This window comes from Portunus trituberculatus, chromosome 40 (genome assembly GCF_017591435.1).
Source record: "Portunus trituberculatus isolate SZX2019 chromosome 40, ASM1759143v1, whole genome shotgun sequence".
NCBI lineage: Eukaryota > Metazoa > Arthropoda > Malacostraca > Decapoda > Portunidae > Portunus > Portunus trituberculatus.
The window spans coordinates 11,042,604-11,067,489 of NC_059294.1; the positions used below are offsets into that span (position 1 = coordinate 11,042,604).

Genomic DNA, 24,886 nt, shown 5'->3' on the forward strand with positions numbered 1-24,886 from the left:
TAGTGAACAAGTTACCTCCTTATAGATCGCAAGGCCTCCTGTCACTCATCCTTCCTATGTATGTGTATGTATTTCACTATGAGAAAATGTTTAGTAACCCAGCAAGCCATCTGTTTACATGTGACGTCACGGGTTGCCTCCCACACACAAAGTCTATTTTATCCTGGCCACATTAACTACATATTTCAGGGTCCCTTCACCGTATACGACAAATCACACTGCACTAGAGTATATAAGAAGACCCATATTATGATTGTTCAGAGACGATAGACAAATTGGATGGGAAAGGAAAAAAATGTCTCAAAATATTGTCACTTACCTTATCCAAATTCCTCGACAAGGACGGCTTCTCAGGATGGTCTTTGAAGCTCTGGCACATTGTACGTAGGCAGGAAGAGGATTGTCAAGCTGCATTCACGTTAAAAAAGTAAAGTTTCGTCAGGCACTAAAAAGGAACAACATACCTGCAGTGCATTCCGTCACACCTTCTCTGACCTGTGTTCCGTTTTCTTTCATTAAATTGGTTCCTTTAATCTATTAGGTCATCGTCCACTTCAGTAATATATATATATATATATATATATATATATATATATATATATATATATATATATATATATATATATATATATATATATATATATATATATATATATATATATATATATATATATATATATATATATATATATATATATATATATATATATATATATATATATGTGTGTGTGTGTGTGTGTGTGAAATTAAACAGCTACCCTCTCAAAATTAAATTTAGAATTTTCTTATATATATTCTTTATTGTATCATTATATCACTTAGTTCAGGGGCTCTCAACATGGGTTTTGTAAACTCCAAGGGGTTCTGATCTAATAATATCCTTTCCAGTGTACAAGCATATTGAGTTTGTGTCAGCCACTAAGTTAACATTCGGTTCGATGTTTATGTAGATTACCTGGGGTTCGGGTAGGACTTATACCTCAGTTAGGGGTCCTTAACTAGAAAAAGATTAAGAAACCCGTCTTAGTTTTTTTTTTTTTTTTTTTATCTAACATCCCTATACTAAATCAATACCTTTTTTGTACAAATATGATAATTTGCTCTATCTCATAATCTCTCGAGTTTTATAGTGAGGCACCTGTATCTCTCAGCACTGAATAAAGAATTTTCCAGGTGTCGTATATAGAAAGTAAAAGTTTATGCTACAGTAGTAAGCCTGTTATTATTATTATTTTTGCATTTACACACATGCAAAGAGAGAGAGAGAGAGAGAGAGAGAGAGAGAGAGAGAGAGAGAGAGAGAGAGAGAGAGCGCAAACAAGAACTGATATTATATAATTTGGTTGATTGAGCAAAGCATGATGTATTATGATGATTCAGGCAGGATTCTGGCATGAATGGTGGAAAAAAGTTACTAAATACCAAAGAGAAAGTGTAGGGATAAGAGAAGGACCACAAGTAGGATTGAAAAGTTTGGTGGAAGACAGATGAATGAGGTGCAGCTTTGAGTGTGTGATTCCAGATACAGATTTGTTGCAATGTTCACCTATACTTGTCTAAGGAGTGGATTGTGTCAGGTGTCAGGAAAGACACAGGTCGGTATACATAAACTGTCAGATCCTAATGCCTGATGTAGCTCAATGGCCAAAGTGAAGGGAAATGTTTCAGAATGTGAAAGTATGTAACCATATGCCTCAGTTTAACAATAATCCTTCATTTTAGGGAATATCATCTCTGTATGTAGACATATTAGCAGTTTTGAAGTGTTTAGACATAGTACATTACTTTACACCTGTGTGTTCCAAAGGACCATTATTGGCAGGTGGGTACAGCAAATACAGTATATTGATTGACCCTGGTCTTCATGAGGATAGGATCTCAAATCATTGCATCTTCCCCACCACAGGTATAAGACAAACTGGAGATGCACCAAATATTGATGTTTATTGGAACATGTGATGAAGTTGCAGGTTGGGCACATCAGCCACTGCCTTGAGCTAGCCAGACAATATTGTGACTTGGTTGGCGAGTTATATCATACTGAATATTTGCTGCGAACTAACTCATAAACAACCAATCCCTAAGAAAATCAGATATGTAACCTACTCATCAAAAGACAAGGCCTGACTGGTAGGTATATTTTGCTTCCACCTAAAAAGTTACTGAATGCAAAAATCAACTGTCATTGAGGGCTAATGTCATGTATCATTATGCATAATAAATTTCATTCCAACTGGATATAATCACAGTAAATTCAGGGTCATGGTTTACATGTCATTACATAGTCTGAGAATGGGCATGAAGAGATGGGGGTAGAGAGGGATGACGTGTGCGCACACACACACGCGCACATACAGACAGACACACACACACACACACTAAGGTTTGTTGCAGTTACACAGGAGAGAAAAAAAGAGGCCCATTGATATATAAGTTCCTATAAGAATTTCCACAATGAAGTGCATTAACACACTACTTTATAAATTGCAAACTGTTACCTTTTAAGTTAATTTCCAGCAGCAATATAAGCAGTCACTTCACATTCACAATGGAAAGTAACAATAAGAATAGTTCATTACATCAGGACCAAACACATTCTCACTTCATACAAGACCTCAAAGCTGATGCTGCACCAATAGAACCTTTCCTTCAGTTCATCAAATGAAGTGTGTGCCAGGATTGATTGCTCATGGATTGCTCTACGCTGTGTATCATCCCACTGGTGCTGCAAACATTAATGAGGGGCACAGATCAGGGTGCAAGAGGGTGACACAGTGATACTATTTGACTATGAGTGACCTCATGTTGTATGGATCTTTCTAAATGGTACATTATACATGGCATAAGATCATGATGCAAAAATCTGCTAGTAACAATACTTACGGCTATAGTATGTATATCTGTAACACAGACAGAGCAAAAATGATGGCACAATTCCTTCATATATCTTTAATGACTCAAAATTCAAATTGATGTAACATTTAAAATGTTCTTTTCTTTGAAAATCTTACTATTTATAAAGAGTTTATAGATCTGAATAAGAAACTGAGACTTCCAAGATGATAAGGGCAGTGGACCAGTCCTGAATGAGTGATGCGCATTAGCAGTGGCTTGTATGCATGTCTCCACATACACTCATAGTCTCTCTCTCTTTCTCTCTCTCTCTCACACACACACACACAAAAGGAAGCAAACATGGATGAAGTAGGAATGTGTGGTAGGTTATCCATTCTCTGTTTTCAAAGATATAGTGGTGCAATCTCCAGGACTAGATTTGCATGTAGACACTTAAAGGATGTATTCTCAGTAATAGTGGACTGGTCCTACGGATAAAAGTAATTATGTAATAAAACTGTATGTTGCTTGTACTACAACACTACTGCACAACATAACACAGAAAATTCTTCCTTCTTATACTCACTAATGGAACAAACTCGCTTCAAGCAGCATTCACAGTTTACTGAATATTTTAACGAAAAATCTGTCACTCCTGACAAAATACTTCATATCCAAGAATTGCTTTAAAACTTTTATTACACCTCCTTTAATTCATTATCTGGGAGGAAATAAAGTCTTGATGGTGAAAAAACTTCAGTACCTAAGATGATGCTGTATACTGTACCTTGACCTTAATATGACCACAGAAATGTAACTAGTAGATGGCTTACTTCAGTCTCCTACAGCTTCTAGCAGCACAACATTGTGTAATACAATGCTAATGGGAATAAATATGAGCTGCTGCATTTGAATGATCTACAAGAGAGAGAGAGAGAGAGAGAGAGAGAGAGAGAGAGAGAGAGAGAGAGAGAGAGAGAGAGAGAGAGAGAGAGAGAGAGAGAGAGAGAGAGAGAGAGAGAGAGCACTATTATTTGATATTGATGTAATATTACATATGCCTCTACATTCAAGTAAATAAAATTACAGATTTCAAGGCAAGAAATAATTCATAATTTACTTAAAAGAAAAAAGTAGCACATAACAACAAATTCACGTATTGTCTTAAATAAACCAATCTTCTCATTATAAACATTTTAATAGTTATAGGGAAGGAAGGAGCTTCACTATTTTACCTTTTTATACTTTCATAGCAAATACTTGTGGAGCTCCTTTAAATAATAAAAATCTGTGATAATGACGATAAAAAATATTTATAAATCAAGGTCACATGATCTGTCATAGTCACGTGACTCACAGGTATTCCAAAGCACTGGTCCAGTCAGGACAATATATTTAAAGAAATTAGATATTTGAAAATTACTGATGGTCTCAATGGTCGTTTACTCACCTAAAATAAAAAATAACTTATGACTTCATAAGAAAGCTAACTAGCGAAGGTACTAATTTTTCAAACAAAATCAGTGACATTCCACTACTAGGCAAGCCAGACCCTGTAACACTGCCATCAATACAAACGATGCTACACTTCTGCACATGATTTCATGCATTCACACTTGCTTTCTTCATAACCTCACACCATCTTCACTTGCAAGCAAAACATTATCCTTGGCAGGTAACATTCAATCACTTCATATATATATATATATATATATATATATATATATATATATATATATATATATATATATATATATATATATATATATATATATTGAAGACAAACACTCATATGTTCTTGGCACTTTGCTTGCCTAAGTAAAGACAAAATTTTCATTTCTTCTGAACTTTGAAAACAGAAGAGAGGAAGGCAAAAGTTTAAGTTTAGTTCTGTAAGTTTTATCATGAGACTGAAGATTTATGAGTATCTATAGATGCTGACTCCTCTTCCTGTACATCTTGTGAGGCATCTTCTTCTGACTTGGGTGAATCTTGTCCAGTCTGTGTGCCAGCATCAACAGCATTGGTGCGCGGCTGCAGGGAGCCTGAACGACTAGCTATGTTCAACATTTCTCTCAAGCCCTGTGCAAAAAAAGTTCTTAAGTAAGACATAAGATTAAGAGTGAGTCAATAAAGAAATCAAGATACAGGTTGAACCTCCCAAATCTGGCAACCACCGGACCTTAGACTTGCTGGACCCTGGAAAATTCGAACTATAGGTGGTCCCCAAAACACCCTCTATATACTTACCCTGCATTATACAAGTGTAGCTGTAACATTGTTTTGATATATGATACTTGTACATGAAAACATACATGCAGAAGTATATAGAAAAACACGTTGTTGTAAATTAAGTTTAGTGTGGAAAATTTTTGCCTGCGCCATTATCATCTCGCCGGATACAGGGACGTTATCAGCGCACCGAAGCTTAAACCACTGTATGAGAGCACTGTCTAAATCACAGCTTTTACCCTCCTTAGGTGTTCTATGAACCTCCATGTTCTTCTTGCTCTCACACTCACTGTAAAACTTGACAAGTTGATTCTTCTGCTTTTTTATATCATAAACGGTTGATGAGCCAATGTTGTACTGTTAGCATAGGGTCCGCACTGAAACACCTTTATCTAGCTTCCTCAATAGGTCCACTTTCTGTTGCACTGATATTGTCACATGTTTGCACTTTTTCTTTGGTTCACATACAACACAATCACTTCCTGGTCACTTGAAAGCTATGTTTAGGGACAAATATTACAGAATTTTTTTTTTTTTTATGCACCTGGGGTGGTGGTGCTTGCAATGAGCGGCAGCGTGGTACTGATCCAAATTTGACCCCGAATGCCCAGGCGGTCAGGAAAATTACTTCGGCCAATTCAAAAATTCTGGCAAACAAAAATTTTGCCAGATTACAGGTGTTGCCGGATGAAAGACTACCGGATTAAGGAGGTTCAACCTGTAACAACACTATTCCTTTTAAACTTGCAAGCTAGTTTTCTGCCCTTCCAGTAATATGTGGATCAAAACTTCAAACAGTACTCAATGTGTTTCTGAAACAACAGTGAAGACTGTACTCAACATGGGTCTTAACCACAGCTGGATGTGATAAAGGAAGATATATTACAATAATCAATAAATCAATAACAATAACCTTACCAGCAACAACTGATAATCGATAACTGCCAGTGAGGTTATTGCCTGAGAACCAATAACCAATGAATTGATAAACCCAAAATTTTAGTACTACCAACAATAACAATATTAATATTTCAAGTAAAAAAACAAAATGGTAAATCCAAATCTTTCTTTTTATCTTGGAAATCTTTGAAAAAAAATCTTTAAAATTTCAAATTCAACATTTATCTTGTCTTTTCACTAAAGGAAAGTTCAAATTGCATCTCCTTCCAGACATTAACCAAAATCACTATTTCTGGAAAGAGAATGCTATAATGCATAGAGCTATGGTGAAGGAGACAATAGTATTTCACCTTGTTCTCTGTGGCCAGTGCAGTGATGAGTCTCTGCTGTTGGTTGGTCTCATCATCTCCGAGGGTGGCAGCTTTTCTCATCACTGCCACCATCTCACTCACTCGCTCAATGTGGGCTGAAAGCTGAGTGGATGGAAAAAAGCACAGGTTATACAATTACAAATATAATTAGGATTTTCAAATCTGAATGCATTTCTTTTTCTGAAATTCTGAAACAAATTTCATGTTATTCCAAAGAATGTTAACATTTATTATGTTATCTACTATAATCTGTGAACAGGTTGGGTTCAGGATCCAGTTACCAAGGCAGGCTGCTGAGAGACACACTACCTTGGCCTGCTCCTGAGTGCTGGGCTGAGAGGGCTGCGAGTTGACTGTCACCAGCTGGGCCACTTGTTGTCGGTACTTGGACATGATCAGTTCCATGACGTTCTGGTGCTCTTCTAATGCCAAACGCAGCTCTTTGTTTTCCTGAATGCCAAAGGATATATAAATACAACACCAATATTGTCCAAAGCATACAAAACAAAAGTTTCACAAGTGGAGTCCAGTGAATCAAACAAAAGTATAGAAACACATGTTAATTACAGACTAAATGAAATTTATATTTTTCTCTGAGGAATGGAGAAGCTGAAAAAGCAGAACTAGTCAGGCATAAACTTGTGTTGCTATTAACTTCTTTCCACAACTACTGGATTCTATATATCTTGGAAATCTCTCAACAAAAGATTCATGATTCTTGAAATACTACACCCCAAAATATAAAATAATTATGGCAATGGAAACTTCACAAGACAAGGGATGAAACATTTCTTTCTTGAAAACAATATGAAAAACAACAAATTACAACACATTTATACATGACAATAAAGGAGAAACCCATATGAACATAAGAGTACATGAGGACAGATGATCCATCTGGACAGCTTTCAGTATGCAATACTTATAATACCACTACATCTCATTCACTATCTTAAATGTGTGTGTGTGTGTGTGTGTGTGTGTGTGTGTGTGTGTGTGTTATTCACATGGTTGCTGCTGGTCACCCAGCCAGCCTTTCCTTTATGGAAAGAGCTCAGGTATGGCTGAGACCACACCACACACCGGGACACTGAGGCCACAACCCCTCGAGTTACATCCTGTACCTATTCACTGCTAGGTGAACAGGGGCTACACACTAAGAGGCTCACCCATTTGCCTTGCCATGCCTGGACTTGAGCCCGGGTCCTCTCGGTTGTGAGCCAAGCATGCTAACCACTACTTTGTGTGTGTGTGTGTGTGTGTGTGTGTGTGTGTGTGTGTGTGTGTGTGTGTGTGTGTGTGTGTGTGTGTGTGTAATTTTTTCTTTCACCTCCTCCTCCTCTGTCACCTGCTGGTCACCCAGCCAGTCTTTCCCATTACGAAGCAAGCTCAGAGCTCATAGACCGATCTTCGGGTAGGACTGAAACCACATCAACACACGACACACCGGGAAAGCGAGGCCACAACCGCTCGAGTTACATCCTGTACCTATTTACTGCTAGGTGAACAGGGGCCACACATTAAGAGGCTTGCCCATTTGCCTCGCTACTTCCTGGGACTAGAACCCGGCCCTCTTGATTGTGAGTCGAGTGTGCTAACCACTACACTACGCGGTGTAGTGTGTGTGTGTGTGTGTGTGTGTGTGTGTGTGTAATTCCCCTTGGTCGTCTGCTGGTCACCCAGCCAGTCCTCCCCATTATGGAGCGATCTTTGGATAGGACTGAGACCACAACACACTCCACACACCGGGAAAGTGAGGCCACAACCTCTCGAGTTACATCCTGTACCTACTTACTACTAGGTGAACAGGGGCTACACATTAAAAGGCTTGCCCATTTGCCTCATTGCTTGCCGAGACTTGAAACCGGACCCTGTCGGTTGTGAGCTGAGTATGCTAACCACTACACTTTACGGTGTGTGTGTGTATATTTATCTAGTTGTATTTACCTAGTTGTAGTTTTACAGGGCTTGGGCTTTATGCTCATGTGGCCCCGTCTCCATATCTACACTTATCCAAATTTTCTTTTAAAACTATGCACACTCGTTGCTGACACCACTTCCTCACTCAAACTGTTCCAAGTCTCAACACATCTTTGTGGGAAACTATATTTTTTAATATCTCTCAGACATCTTCCCTTCCTCACTTTCTTACTATGTGATCTTGTGCTTCTAATGTCATATTCTTCTCTCAGGTTTAGTTTCTCATTATCCACTTGATCCATTCCGTTAATCAATTTATAAACTGGTATCAGATCCCTCTCTCTCTCTCTGTTCCAGGGTTGGTAGATCCTTAGTGTGTGTGTGTGTGTGTGTGTGTGTGTGTGTGTGTGTGTGTGTGTGTGTGTGTGTGTGTGTGTGTGTGTGTGTGTGTGTGTGTGTGTGTGTGTGTGTGTGTGTGTGTGTGTGTGTGTGTGTGTGTGTGTGTGTGTGTGTGTGTGTGTGTGTGTGTGTGTGTGTGTGTGTGTGTGTGTGTGTGTGTGTGTGTGTGTGTGTGTGTGTGCATGTGTGTGTGTGTATGTGTGTGTGTGTATTCCTGTCTAGCTGTTAGTGTGAGTGTGTACATGGCAAACATATTGCACAATACTTACACAAATTACAAAAGCAGTACAGAGTTAGTAACACTCATTATATAACACAATGAGTAATCAATGGTTCAGCTCACACTGATCTCCTCTCTGCTGATGCCATAAGTGATAAATCCTCTAGATGTAATGTAAAAAAGTGCAAATGTAAAGGTAAATAGGTTAAAAATAGTATCGATAAAAATACACCATTCTCTCTCTCTCTCTACACACCTGCTGGAGTTGTCGAATGTGTTTGTTCTCCTGCTGGATGGAGTGGATGAGGGCACTGCGAGGTCTGTTGTTGGCCGCCTCATTCAACTCATTCATTTCCTCGCAGTACTGGCCGAGCACAGAAAAAACGAGAAATAAATAAAAAAACAATTACATTTCCTTAGTACAAATTTTCCATGAGAGAGAGAGAGAGAGAGAGAGAGAGAGAGAGAGAGAGAGAGAGAGAGAGAGAGAGAGAGAGAGAGAGAGAGAGAGAGAGAGAGAGAGAGAGAGAGAGAGAGAGAGAGAGAGAATAAACAGTTATACCTTAAATACCACGGTGTGCTTTCGCTTGGAGCGGTGATGATGGTGGTGATGGTGATGGTGGTGGTGGTGGGGAGGGTGCTTGGGTGGTGTGGGTGTAATGGTAGCAGTGGTTGGGGGTGAAGATGCTGCTGTGGAGGTGGGGGTGGAGGAGTGAGCCTCTACCTTCCCACCACCACCACCACCACCAGAACAGCTAGCATGAGAGAGGCTTCCTGCACCTCCTCTCATTCTGCTTGCTTGCTTACTGTCTCCTTTCTTGCTTGCACCAAACAATGACTAGAAGTGTCTCTGGTCTTGCTATACTGTCACACACTATGACAAGGCACCATCTCCTCTTGCAGTCTTATGGTTCGTTCTATCTTTTACTCGCTGCACTTATTTTATGATCTAGTTAAGGGTATGTTTGTGTCTATATGAGGATATACATACATAAAGACAAACATGCATTTCTGAATATATACAAGTACTGATTTTTTTTTATTTATTTATTTATTTTCTTTTGAGAGAGAGAGAGAGAGAGAGAGAGAGAGAGAGAGAGAGAGAGAGAGAGAGAGAGAGAGAGAATTATGACAAAGGACCAATCATAGGAAGGAGATGAGGAGTTGAGAGGAGGAGGAGGAGATGGAGTGAGAGCCAAACCAGTGGAGAGGAAACAAGTGAAAGTTGCCACACCCAACACTAGCAAACACCACCACCACCATCACCTTCACAATCTCTTTTCTCCACTACCACTACCACCACCTCAATTCTACTATGTTTGCACCAATCTTGTTCCCACCCTCAGGCTTCACACTAGCAACCACACTCAATTTTCTCTCCCTCCTCTTCTATACTTGTCTTTCCTATCTTCATATTATTATTATAATTATTATTATTATTATTATTTCCTTTAACCTCCATTTATTTCCTCTGTACAACTAGATTTTTCTATTGCATCACATAATATATATATATATATATATATATATATATATATATATATATATATATATATATATATATATATATATATATATTGCAGTCATCATTTCTCTGACATTCATCCTTTTCAAGTCATCCTCCATGCATGATATTTCTATAATCATCATAATTACACCTATTACCTCCCTCCCTTACCATATCATAAGCTTCATTTAACATCTACTTATACCACCTGCAACTCCCACTACATACCTCCTCCATACACACACATCACACACCACACCACTCCATAATAACCATACATGTTGCGTTGTTTGTAGCTCCCTCCTTTCCTCAACACATACAACCACAAACCACTAACTACCTGTCTTGCCTCACCTCTACACAAGACCACTCCCGACCTAGGCAAAATATATCTAGATTTGCTTGCATGCCTTTCACTTCACTTCACCACACTAATGTCGCCCACCTAAGTCACAGTGGGGGTGGGGGGAAAGATAAGATTCATGAGGAAGACCTATAACTAGAATTTTGAGGAAGAAGAGGGCATGAAGGATGAAATATATCCAGAAAGAAAACAGAAACTAAGGAAAGGAGAAAAAAAAATAATAATGTAAATAAAAGCCCTCAATACATGGTCCCATTATAATTATATCCCTGCCCTGGCCTGCGTGTCACGACAATACCGGTAATACGAGGATTTCCATTATAAGAGAGAGAGAGAGAGAGAGAGAGAGAGAGAGAGAGAGCAATGTAATGTGTTTACGGTTAACACTGCAACGTTGTGGAGTGCGTGCGTATAGCGGGACAGTAGGTGAGTGGACAGCATCTGCAGGGAAACTGTTCACCTTGACACAACTCAGGGTACTGCCAATCCGATTCCTCTATGATAATGTCAGGGACGCGATGATTTGACAAGTCTCTACCCAACTTCCCCACACCGTCACCACACGTCTACCTGACACACTCACGCACACACGCACTCGCTCACACCGACTGCTGCTTTCCCTGTGCGATGCAGCAGTCTGGCTTGATCCTCCACAGCTCGCTAGTTACGCAGTGTTCGTGAAGGCTGCGCAGCAATTCCCGTTGTGTTCATCCAAGGCTATCACACTGTCTTGGTGAGAGAGGAATCCACCTCCGCTGCGTACTCTCCCCTCGCATCATGTTGTGCACAGGTGCGCAGCGCGGGCAGCATGTTGGCAGGTGAGGCTGCGTCACGGCACAAGCCGCGTGTTGGCAGCCTCCAAACACGCTACACGAACGCCCACGCTCATGGAATCCTACGAAGCGTCAGGATCCCTCATGTGGTGCAGGGAGCCTTACTCAGCAAATGAGACGCACAGACCAGGCCTACCACGTCACGGGCAGTTTCCGGATAGTGAACGAAGCTTGGGGGGCGCCGGGCGTGACGGGGGAAGCACTTGTGGAGCAGCAGCGAACACTTCTCGCACACCTGCTCGCTACCACGACTCAACCCACACTGACTTCTTATGGTCAACCAGTATGCAAGTGTGCCATTAGTGGCTAGGTAGCCGATTTTTCTTTTTGTACAATCCCTGAGCCTGAGTAGGAGGTGACCCTGAGCTGTCCAGGGCCCAGACACGACAGGCACGCGGGGCGGACTGTCCTAAACTCATGACTCTCCCCTTACAACGCAACGCCCTCAGCCTCTCCACATAAAGTCATCCAATGCTCTCCAAACAGTTATACGACACACCTAAGTCACTCATTAAAAAAGTTACATCAGTAGTAGTAGTAGTAGTAGTATATATATGTATGTATGTATGTATGTATGTATATATATATATATATATATATATATATATATATATATATATATATATATATATATATATATATATATATATATATATATATATATATATATACACACACACACACACACACACAAAACACACGTCCTCAGGACGGTGACCGGCTTGACCCCAAAGAACTGGAGGTAAGTGACGTCAATGGTTTGTTAAGCTCACATACGTTTGGTTATTTCTAAGAGCTCCCCTGGAAACAAAGTAAAACGGCCATTGTGCAACATCGCACATGAAAACATGGATGTAAACAAACTTTGCACTTAAAAGGACGCATAGGGAGAGATGTGTTTTGTAAATGAGACCACGCACCCTAGCTATTATCCCGCCTTGGTGATCCCTGGCAGGCCGGTCCGTGCGTGGTGCAGTGAGGCAGCAACAAGCTACAGCGCCACGATCAGGAAACACCGGGCGGCTGGCTGCGTGGGGCTTCAGCACACGTGAACACTTGCACACCGTAATGCGGCTCTTCACGACTGCCGAGTCGACATGTACACAAAGCACCACTACCTTTGTGAAGCCAATAATGTGACCTTTGAGAAGCAAGTTGGAGCCAAAACATGCTCCATCATGCAAAAATTCTCACGGCGAAAATTTCACAACACTTTATGTGCTGCAAACGTCCTCCAGTGTAGCAGTGCCCAGTGCATGACACGAGGCAGAAATTTAAGGTTCTCTCTCTCTCTCTCTCTCTCTCTCTCTCTCTCTCTCTCTCTCTTTTCGTTACTCCATTACCCATTGGTGCACACCAAGAAAAATTAAAGTGCAGGGTTACACATCCTGGGTGACATGTAACGCGTCATTGTGTAACTATCAAGTCGTTTTCCACCTCGCAGAAAACACATACTCACACACCTGTGTGTGTGTATATATATATATATATATATATATATATATATATATATATATATATATATATATATATATATATATATATATATATATATATAATAATATTTTATTGTTATTGCTGCCTTTTATAAACAACAATAATAATAATAATAATAACAACATCAACAACAACAATAATAATGATACTAATAATGATAATAATAATAACTCATATGTTTATACATGAATATAAAGATAAGCCATACAAAAGTAAACAATGTAATTGCAATGGAAGGGTTACAAATGATGAGTGTGAATGTGAATATGAAATGAAGTGTGAGGTGAGAGGAATGTGAAGGGAAGTTAGTTAGCACTATTCCTACTCACCTCCTTCATGCTCTCCACATGTTTGTACATGCCCTGCGCCTGCGAGAGGAGAGAGTCTGCTGAGGAGTCATGGTCGCGCAGCCTGGTGGCCAACTTGCGGGCATCAGTCAGCACCTGCTGTAACACCGACATCTTGTCTGTGGAAGGAGAGAACACATCTTACCTTGAGGTGCTCTGTCACTGCGGAAAAATATTTGACAAATGCATCTGTGGGCTGAGAGCGAAATGGTAAGTTGATGTCCTACAATGATTAAGTTTGGTGTAGTACCTTTAAAGTTACATGTGTGTGTTTGGGGAGCAGCCATTATAGGATAAGACTGTCCTCTTTAGATATCACTCCATTTACATCCTATTCTTATACTTCTCCACTATTCATTAATAACAATATACATGTGTAGGCATGTGAAAGGAAAAGAAAATTAATATATGTATCCATGTAAACATCACGGCTGTTCTGAAAATATATAGAAATAAAGCAGTATATTGTCTGATTAAGCTAGAGGTTCTCAACCTGAGATATGCAAAGAACTTCCAAGTGATATACATATGAGCACTTTTGGGATCATATGATATATTCAGTTAAATTAAATCAATTAATTTTAGAAAAATTATCATTGCTTTACACAAGATAATCTGGCATTGATCAGCTGGTGGAGAAGAAACATATGCATTCTTTGCATTAAACTGAGTTGTGTTTTTTGTTGTTAAGTTCTTTTGTGTATTCTACTTATGAATAAATTGATATTTTGCTAGAATCGAGTTTTTCTCAAACCAGGTGGTATGCAGGGACAGTACAGGATCTCCAAGTGGTACTCACTCAAGAAAAGTTTAAAAACCACTGAATTAAGATAATCTATCCCTACCAGCAAGGTAAGGGAAATCCACAAAATAAAAACTCTGGGAATCAAGAAGAGTGATCCCTCACAGTTAATGCTGGACTTTACTTCTGAGGAGGGCAAGGAAGAAAAATCTCCTGCCAGGTTTACTTGATAACAGGTATTAAAATGTTTAGTAGTCCAACATAACATCATCCCAAAATTGGAAGATAAGAAACAAAAGCCACAAAATGAAAATTACTGTTCTGACATTTTCATGCTATGCTACGCTTTACAGCTTGTTAACTATATCAAAGAACACATAATCATTAATGGCTTCAACAGTTTGGTCAATTATATGGTAACCAAATTAGATTTATAGCACAATTTTTTCTTTATCTATAATAGAATAAAAGTTTGTGATTATTGGTTCAAGATTTAATGACATTGAAATATCTTTCAATACTGATGAAAGACAGGCTCAGCAATCGCTCCCCACTCACGGTGAATATTTAGTAATTTTCTAATAAGTTCAATTTGCTGAAGGATCTCTCTGCATCAGCTATTGACACAACTACTCCTGTTGTCAAAAGCTTTCTCTGTTGGCATCTTATAAAGACTTCCTCTTGTCCATATTGTTCGAAGCATGAAACAAGAGTCTGAATCTGCTGACATAGACTTTGCTGGAGTTGCAGTAGATTTATTTCTGTCTGACGTATGATCTTGTCGGTAATTTAATGAGGAAAGCATTCTTCCTCATACTGCTAGCAGTAATATAAACTTGCGGTAAAATATGAGAGAATAAAAGCTTTGGTTAAAAAAATCTCTCTAAGGCCAGAAATGTTGTTTAATCATAAACTGTAAATAATGCTGCTTAAAGCAAAATACCTGTAGTATCATTGAGTATCACACATACAGTAGCTTCTGTTATTCTCAATTCAGTTTGTGCTTCCAAAATTACAGCTCTAGTATAACTTGCTGGTAAAAATGTTTCATAGTAAAGGTGACGCCTGTAGCATAGGCGTGCATGTCAAAGACCGCCTTTCAGTTATTCATGTCTTTCATTTGTATCTGTTAGAGACCATGTAAGTGCCAAAGTGTTAGAGGCTCTACTGTAAGCATGTGGCCTCATCAACTTAGTATCTTGAGCTTATTCTCGTAGGATTTCTTCATATGGGTTTGGACCATTGAATCATTAGGTTGCCCAAGATGAAAGTTCAGTATTAATTTATAAGTAGCTATATTTGAATTTTTCAAGTATTAATTTATAAGTAGCTATATTTGAATTTTTCAAGTTAAACATAGATTAAAATATACTGGACATGGAAAAACAGATTCTATGCTAAAGTATTATGAAAAGAACAAGACCTAAAGCCAAAAGCACCAAACTGTCAACTTAAGAAGTCTTGCCGTGGCCCCAAGTCCGAAGCTAATTTTTCTGTCAACAGGGAGCAAACATAAGTACCAACATACTGTCAGCTGTACTGCTTGCAGAAAGGAAGCAGGAAAAGAAGAGAATATTATCTCACAAGGTACAATTCATTTTCATCCCTAAAAAACCCAAGTTTTACAGTGTTGGATGTTGTGCACAGAAAAAATATTTTTACAAAACTTTTAAAGTGTGGCAAACTGTTTCCCTGCTCATCCAAAAGCATCCATTTCTGAATGAAGGGAAGCTGCTCAAAAAAGGCCACAAGCATTTTCACATTTCTTGATGCCAAGACGCAAAAAGATTCTTTTAGAAGAATGTTCGTCACTAAACTAATCAAACATTGTTGACCTGAATTTTGTAGCCGTAATGCAGCACTCGGTAAATTTATAGTTTAATACAGTATCCCCCATCTCTACCGTCATCCCCAACTCCTCCAACAAGCTTGGGGGCCTTTTGAGAATCGGGGACTTTGGGTGGGGGAGGCATATGTGAGTGATAAATGGTGGCCATGGTTGAACTGAGCACACAGATGTCTCTGTGCACTTGTCTACCCAGCTCACCACAGCTCTGCTGCAGCTCACTGGACTTTGAGAAAACTAGACAGACACAGCACATTCCCGGACCTTTTGCAGCGTTATTATTCATTTGCGGCAGGTAGTGTACTTATTGGAAATGTTCCAAATAGTAAGAACAACAACCTAAGGATGACCAAAACCATCTAAAGTATACTGTACGAAACTGTAGTAAAACAAAACTCGACAGACACAACTCATTCCCAGACTTATTGCAGCATTATTATTAATTTGCAGCAGGTAGTGTACTTATTGGATATGTTGTAAATAGTAAGAATAACAACCTAATAGAGGCCAAAACCATCTAGAGTTTATTGTATGAAACTGTAATAGAATCCAGCACTATTAACATACACATCAGTGAAATGAGACAAGAAAGGTGGATGAGGAACATAAGTGGTAACACTTCAATTGTGGCAGAAACTTTCACTTTTATCACACAGATCATCTTTTAACATCATGTGGTGCTGCCAAGAGTGAAGGAACAATATCAGTGCCTGAAGCTGTTTAGTTCTAAGTCTGTATTGAGAGAGGCTGTGCTGGGTGTAGGTCCAGAAGGCTGTGGGGGATGCTGTGCCTGTGTGCTAAGCCTCCAGCTGAGGTAGGCCCCAACCTACACTTGCAAGGCCACACACTTTTCCCTCCACGGGCTATCTACTGCAATATAGTGCTGATCTATCGCTACATCTCTAACTCACACAGTCTGTGGGGCCGTAAGGATGTTGTAGGTGACGCCCGTTTCTGGGGAGCTGCACACCTGGCCAGACACCAGCACTGTGTCTTAGGTTGCCGTGTCCCCAGAGGCTGGGGCTCACTGCCCTCCCTCCTAACACTTCATGAACTACTTCAATAATAACCTTTGGCAGTAAATAAATAAACAGCATTACACCTACCATACATCTGGAGTTGGTTATGGCACGGGAGGATGAACTGTCATGTCACAATAAGCCAAAATACAGGTCAGCCCACGCAAGATGTCTGCTGCAGCCTCTCACTCGCGACCAAAACAAAGCTGTGCACCAAATGAAGCAAACCTATATTTGTGTACTTCACTTCAAATACCTTAATACACCTTACAAGCTTTAAATTTTCTTTACAAAATTTATTATTCTTAATAATATACATTAAAAAATATCATAGCACCGTTATTTAAAAAAATACTTTTTACAAAATAATTGGAGTTAGAAGAAATGGCAACTATCCCTATGTATGTATCTATTACATGATTCTTGACCCAAATTGTAACAAAATAATCTAACAATAATCCTACTTCAAATAGAGTGACTGTTTTATAAATAGTCATTGAGTGCGCGTGCGCAATAACCTGGAGGTAAGTACCTCGAGCGTCAATGCAGGTGAGGGAATGTTGCTATATTGATGTGTCTATAGCGTGGCTCGAGCCCAAGACGTGCAAGGGCGACCAAACTGTCTTATCACGTCACTCAACATCCACGATACGCTGGTGATGATGCGCCAACAGCTGAAACAGCCGTACATGTGAAGGTGTGGCAAGTTGATTATGTTGCTGAGATCCATTTTGCTTCCGTGATCATCAGATAATCATAATTACCACCCAGTTTGTATTTGCACATCAATCCACCAAGGGACGGAAAGCTGTACCTGTTTTGAGCACGGGTGTGGCAAGGGGCAGTACATTATAATCATGTAACACCTTCTTCCACTGCTGTGTTGACGAAGGAATCTCCCGAACCAGGCAAATGAAACCACACACCTCCTATGGAATTGCGAGAGAACAATAACCACATAAAATAAATAAATAAATAATAAAAAAATAAGAGAAGCCTGAAAGAAACAATCAACATACACATTTGTTTATTTATACCCACATTTATTTATTTACATTAATTTTTCTTCTTAAGGAGAGAGAGAGAGAGAGAGAGAGAGAGAGAGAGAGAGAGAGAGAGAGAGAAGGAAGGTTCAATGAGGCTACTTGATGTGTGTATATCCTGCCTAGGGTCATTCTGCCATGCTTCTGAACACATCCTCTGCTAATTTTAAGCTTTGGATTGCTAAAATAAAGTTACATTCGTCCCAGTGTTTCTTTGGAAGCTTTGCGGACTTAATTACTACTGACTCGTGTGTGTGTGTGTGTGTGTGTGTGTGTGTGTGTGTGTGTGTGTGTGTGTGTGTGTGTGTGTGTGTGTGTGTGTGTTTCTGTTACATGTCCATAATTCAATGTTCATCTCTCTCTCTCTCTCTCTCTCTCTCTCTAACACTTCCATGATTAACCCTGGCAGGAAATGAGACACCCCTTGAGATTTCACGCCACACTCCTTCCTTCCTTAATTAAGACTTGGCCCCGTCTTCCTTGACTTTCCCCCGTCGTCCCTCCTCCCTCTGCAACGCCTCCAGCAGAGTGACCCTCGCTCCGTCTCCTCAAGGGAGCCCCAGCTAACCCCTCCGTCCCTTCAGTCACTTCTTACTTGCTGTTTGTTGTGAAGGGGGGGTCAGGTAAGGTTGATTAGTGTTGTGCGCAGTGTGGCTTAGTTGGATAGCTCTCTCTCTCTCTCTCTCTCTCTCTCTCTCTCTGATGAATCATTTCTTAATGGAAACAACATGTATGGGACGTGACAATATGCTAAACGCTTATATCCTTCAGTTTCACCTGCACACACACACACACACACACACACACACACACACACACACACACACACACACACACATTTGTCCTTGTCTTTCGGTTAATTCTTTCCAATCTTTTAGAGAACTTGCATTTGAAGTGGGCCTTTTTTTCTTGAATTTTCTGCTTCCCTTTGCTAGTTTCCCTCTTGTATAAACACACACACACACACACACACACACACACACACACACACACACACACACACACACAGGTAATACTACACCTCAGTTACCACACCTATGAGAGCAAATTACGTATCAGTAGCCCACTTTGATGCACATAGAGGCGTGTGGTGACGTAATAGTAAGCCAATAACCTAATATCAAGCGATAGATCCCCTCCCTGTCTGAGGTATTAGCACTGACCGCTTGTTGCATCATCTTCCCGAATGCAGGTAGTGGTGGTGATGGTGATGGTGGTGGTAGTGGTGGTGGTGGTGTACATGTTAGTATTGAATGAGTTACGTTACAAAGGCTAGTGAAGGTATGCTTATTACATACTAATGGTGATGGTAAAGTGGTTAATTGCATGATGATGATGGTGGTGGATAGTGATGGAAGTACATGTGCTTTTAGAGACAGAAGTAAAATGGCCATTGTCAGTTATCAAGGTCCGGCAAGGAGTAACGGATTCAAGCTTAATAAAAAGTTATATTAAAAAAAAAAGAGATAAGTAAATGGAAGAAACTCATTAATTATGTTGTTCTCGTGCCAATTCATCATAGAAGATTGGAGAAATAGATTAAGTAGGCATGTTTCTTATAGGGAAAACTACATGTACTCTTGGTATAGCTTCTTGCAGCCTCTCTTATTTTCTTGAGATTATGATCCTTCTCTCTGAATACGGGCCCTGCTGCAGACCAGACCATGGGAGGTGAGTGTTGTCACCGTGTAACTCGATAGACGCAATCACGGGGGATGGACACTCGGACGCTTTCATCTCTCCCAACTCGGTTTGCCCGTCAAATACCACTACCTCAGTTCGAATGGAGCTCCCTCGTGAGATAATGAAGGTGGGACTCGCTGAGGGCGACACTATTATTTAGCTATTATTATTCATATATTTCTCTATGTTTGTTGTGTGTGGGGGAAGGAATGTTCAGAATGTATCTATCTGGTTTAGATTTTGTGGTGTTTGTTTGGTGTAGTGGCTATAATAGAATGAGTGTTTAATGACCTTTTTATGTATCTTTCTAGTAGTAGTAGTAGTAGTAGTAGTAGTAGTAGTAGTAGTAGTAGTAGTAGTAGTAGTAGTAGTAGTAGTAGTAGTAGTAGTAGTAGTAGTAGTAGTAGTAGTAGTAGTAGTAGTAGTAGAAGTAGTAGTAGTAGTAGTAGTAGTAGTAGTAGTAGTAGTAGTAGTAGTAGTAGTAGTAACAGTAGTAATAGTAGCAGCAACAGTAGTAAATCTCCACCATGAAACCTCTCCAATATCATAGTAAAAGAAGTTGCTATTATGTGTCTCGCCGAGGACAGAGCAGAACACACGAGGAGGATGGGTGGCAGCCTGGAGGACGGCGCCCCTACAACAGCAGGGAGCCAGCAGGACGGGTGAACCGCTGCCACTCGATGAAGCAGGCCCCGAGCAAGGTCACTCAGAAAAGGACTCAAAATAATGTCGTGGGAAAAAGAATGACAGGAAAACGTAATTGTAGTTGTAATTGGACATACACACACACACACACACACACACACACACACACACACACACACACACACACACACACACACACACACACACACTCCGCAAATAAAGGGATGAATTGGGGCGTTCATCACAAAGACCATCCCGTCACTCGCCACTTCCTATAGACGCGACCCCTTGTAACACCTCCCCCATCGCCTCTCTCTCTCTCTCTCTCTCTGGAAATCGAAAAGAAATATCACAACCACTGCAACCACCACCACCACCGCCAACAACAACAACAACTACAAATGTAATCTTTTTCAGTACTTTTACACTACTTTCCTAACAACAACTGTAACATTATATAAAACTCATTCCTCTCGCGTCCTTACTTCCCTCTCACCAGCAACAGGCCACGAGGGGTGTTTATAGGTGTGTGTGTGTGTGTGTGTGTGTGTGTGTGTGTGAACCTCTTTCAATGCTGCCGATTCGCAAGTGACAAAGAAAAATAGACACAAACAACTCTTCATGCACGCCCCGGAAAAGTGAGTGTGGATGGTTACGTTTTCTTTCCATTCACATTTATTTATTTATTTTTTTTGAGATTTAGAACGATAGATATTCAGTCAAGGTTGGTAGTTAATTGGTCATACTCATGGCAGCAATCCATATTCGCTGCCACCATTTGTTACATTTCCTTTGCGCCACAACAGAAGGGTTACACTAGGCTCGCTCGCTATTTCTTTATTTGCGTCGTCGTGATAAAATTGAAACACTAGTACGAGACTCGGTCAGAGAGAGAGAGAGAGAGAGAGAGAGAGAGAGAGAGAGAGAGAGAGAGAGAGAGAGAGAGAGAGAGAGAGAGAGAGAGAGAGAGAGAGAGAGAGAGAGAGAGAGAGAGAGAGAGAATATTGTTGGTTTTTGTTGTTATCGCTATCATTGCTGTAAGTACTAGTATTATTTGTTAGATCACTGATACTACTGCTGTTATCATTCTCTGTGTGTGTGTGTCAATCTGTTGCTACTTGCTGGTCACCCCACGCTGCCGCCTCCACGTGGTCGCCAGACACAAACCAACAACATGTCAGTGCAACGAATTCTTGCACAAATAGACAAAATGATGCAATACTGCTGAACTGCCGCTGCCAACTATGCCAGAAACGTCTTTTTGTGTGTGTGTGTGTGTGTGTGTGTGTGTGTGTGTGTGTGTGTGTGTGTGTGTGTGTGTGTGTGTGTGTGTGTGTGTGTGTGTGCAATGTATAAGACATATAGGTTATCATATTGCAAGTATGTAGTGTAAATTTTTGTGTTAACTAGACAAACATTTTCTGTTATTGGTATCTCTCTCTCTCTCTCTCTCTCTCTCTCTCTCTCCTATAAGATCACCAGCGCGTGTTTCCTCCCGAACCTTCTGGCTCGTGTCGTGGCTCATCCCCAGAGTGCATTGCCGCGCCTTCTCACACTAACGGCTCGTTCGGGCTGGAGGACACACTGCCTTTCATTTTCTTCTCGCAATGAGATGGATACAGTTATCAGCATAGAGTAAAGAGGAGGTACAACGTTTCCCTGGAAGATGATTGTTACACCATGTGGTTACCGCAGAGATTCATTACAGTCTCCCTCCGCCCGTAGAGTTTTCTGTGGTAGGTTTTCTTTGGAGCACAGTACTCTGAAAAACTTAAGCATCGCACCTCCACCTTTTGGGAAGTCTCTAGTTGAAGCTACAACGGTTTTCAAGGATGTTTTTGTATGGTTATAGTGACATATATATATAAAAAAAAAAATTCTATAATGGCAACAGGGGAAACACTCTTGAGAACTCGGCTTATTATTTCTATAGTATCTGAAAATAGTAATTTAGAGAGGGCAAAACGTTTCAGAATACAAGTCTGTGTGTGGTATGCCTGAGTGCCAGAGTGCTCCCATCACCGCCAGGCGCCAGCACGGGGCACTACCATCAATCATCTCTCCACTTGGCTTTGAAATAGCATCCTCGAGTCCCAACTAAGTATATTCAACTTAAACTGAGTGTGTTCAACTTAAACCATCGAGTCCGTGACGAATCATGCTTTGAGTTGCCTCTCTGAAGAGTGTCATGGCGGGCGGTGCCACGGAGGGCGTGACAGGGTGCCACGCCGCATCCCTCCTCTCCATGACACATTTCCCATGATGGATGATGCTTTTCTTCACACCCAAGGAAGCTGTGAAGTGTGTGTGTGTGTGTGTGTGTGTGTGTGTGTGTGTGTGTGTGTGTGTGTGTGTGTGTGTGTGTGTGTAATGCCTTTTAATCGAAATTTAGCAGCCTTCCCGATGCAAGTAGTTGTTATCATGCGATTGGGTAAAAGAGAACAGGAAACAATCACGCACGAGGTGTAAGGCGCGCCATAGCACAGGTGGAGCGACTAGGAACAGGGTGACGACCTGCGAGGCGTGGCAGTGGGCGTGTGGCGCGATGCCGGGACAAGTATAGAGGATGGAGGTTGTGAAGGAGGTGCCAAGAAGTGAACAACGAGAGCAGCGTCCCTTGGCTGGTGGTGGCAGACGAGTGAGGGGTTGTGCCTGGCAAAGTCTGGCCGCCATGCACGGGGAGGAGGTTGCATGCAGACAGTCGGGGCAGAACCAGTGCTATAGGTATATCAGAAATGACCCGTAGTCTGTTTGATCCTCTTCCTAGTCATGCACTGTAATGGAAATTTGCAGTGGGTGCCTGCGTGCGCAGAGATCAGTGCGGCAGAAACCCTTACCTAACTCATCAGTCTATAGAAGTATAAACTTCCAATTCAAGAGAAAATTTAGTATATGTCAGGGAGAAAGGAACCAATATGTGTCACGTTGATGGAACTAACACCCTAGAGTCCGGCACAGCGGTAGGGCAAGGAAGCATGCCCTCCTTGGCTTCACACGAAGAAAGACAGCCGTCAGCCATGTCTCTGTGCTGTGAACACCTCCCGTCTATACTGACTGCATGGGCACAGACGCAACATTTAAAGAGCAAACAGGCACAAAGACTCTCCACTCACGTGGGGAAGAGGGAGCCTGGGAATGTTGTGACACACAAGGGGATTCAGGGACGCCTCTTGTGGGTCTAGATTTACAAATAACCATCAATTAGGCCAGACAGTCGCGTCAGTGTTGCCAACCGAGGGCGTTACTAGCACAGTGCCAACACGACGTAGTCCCGGCGCTTCCTGTCAACACACACCAACACGAAGGGCTCACCTCTCATCCCGCACCCGTGGTCTGAGTGGTGTCTGATATCCGGTAGTGGCGAGCCCTCAGGCCGCGGCGACAACAACTGTAGACAGCGGAGGCCAAGCGACTGCAACCACGTGGCGGTCGGCAGGTGCCAGCAGCGTGATTGGTGGCGCAGGGGTTACAAGTGACGGCAGCAAACAGACCCGCCATGCCACGCCACGCCACGCCTCTACGAAACTCCCAAGCCTTTTGCTGGTGTTCAGAAGCTCAACAACAACACCAACGATGGTGACGAAGACAGCAACAATATCAACAATAGTAACAACAACAACAACAACAACAACAACAAAAATAACAACAACAACAACAACAACAACAACAACAGCAGCAGCAACAACAACAACAACAAAATACTAGACTGAACGAAGTAAACACAATGAAAACAGAAACAGCAAAAAAAAACAACAACAACAACAAGAAAAGGAAGATATTAAACATATACCACATAAAGTAAAACATTCCATAATGAATTAATGAAAAGAGAGAGGGAGAAAAAACTGGTGGGGCAGATGGCGGTATAGAAACAGAGGAGGAGGAGGAGGAGGAGGAGGAGGACGAGGAGGAGGAGGAGGAGGAGGAGGAGGAGGAGGAGGAGGAGGAGGAGGAGGAGGCGGAGGAGGAGGAGGAGGAGTGCCAGCGTAGAGTTAAAAAGAAAGGAGACGGCGGAAACAGTGAGGAGTCACAAGCGGGGAGAGAACCGTGAGAGGCGGGGGAGAGGGAAGGGTGGGGAGAAGGAGCGTTGTCAGTGTTCACTTCAAATTGGTCATTAGTGAGGCGGCGGCAGGTCACGTGATGTCCCTCAGACCCCAAAGTAATTTAATTTTGGGCACGAGTTTTCTCCCTGAGTTAGCACAGAGTGACCTGCTTATTACTGTCCCATTAGTGAGTGCGCGGCAGGGGGAGGGCTGGGGAGGACTGTGGTGGGTTAGTGAGGGCTGGGGAGGGGAGATGGAGAGGGGAAGGAAGGTGAAGGGCAAGGCGAGGTAGGAAAAGGACACATGAAGGAATGGAATAAAAATACAACTAATGAGGGAGGAAGAAGGGGAGGGAGGGAATATATTAGGGTAGTGAAAGGAAGAGGAGGAAAAGGAGGAGGAGGAGGAGGAGGAGGAGGAGGAGGAGGAGGAGGAGGAGG

The 24,886-nt window shown here is 41.3% G+C and overlaps 2 protein-coding genes across 7 annotated transcripts in view; both read right to left on the reverse strand.

The window, feature by feature from the left end:
- The window catches only part of LOC123516349, a 29,841-nt gene extending 29,321 nt beyond the window's left edge, over window positions 1-520 (reverse strand). The window contains exon 1 of one of the 2 annotated variants that reach the window (XM_045275629.1): window positions 320-520. In XM_045275629.1, coding sequence (XP_045131564.1) covers window positions 320-379 — 60 coding nt within the window. In that variant the 5' untranslated portion in view covers window positions 380-520. The remainder of the gene's footprint in view (window positions 1-319) is intronic. The other variant, XM_045275625.1, reaches the window with a different exon arrangement.
- A 1,407-nt stretch (window positions 521-1,927) lies between these two features.
- Window positions 1,928-23,737, reverse strand: LOC123516060 (FGFR1 oncogene partner 2 homolog). 5 transcript variants are annotated; one of them, XM_045275082.1, is made up of 6 exons: window positions 23,716-23,737; window positions 13,408-13,544; window positions 9,134-9,241; window positions 6,648-6,788; window positions 6,318-6,440; window positions 1,928-4,917 (listed from the first exon to the last, which is right to left on the reverse strand). In XM_045275082.1, the coding sequence occupies exons 1-6, from the start codon at window positions 23,720-23,722 to the stop codon at window positions 4,738-4,740; spliced, it is 696 nt and encodes a 231-aa protein (XP_045131017.1). In that variant the 5' UTR covers window positions 23,723-23,737; the 3' UTR covers window positions 1,928-4,737. The 5 variants fall into 5 exon arrangements, with proteins under 5 accessions (XP_045131017.1, XP_045131016.1, XP_045131018.1 ...); XM_045275081.1 differs by lacking the exon at window positions 23,716-23,737 and adding an exon at window positions 17,120-17,244; XM_045275083.1 differs by lacking the exon at window positions 23,716-23,737 and adding an exon at window positions 16,925-16,946.
- Between the last annotated feature and the right edge of the window lie 1,149 nt (window positions 23,738-24,886).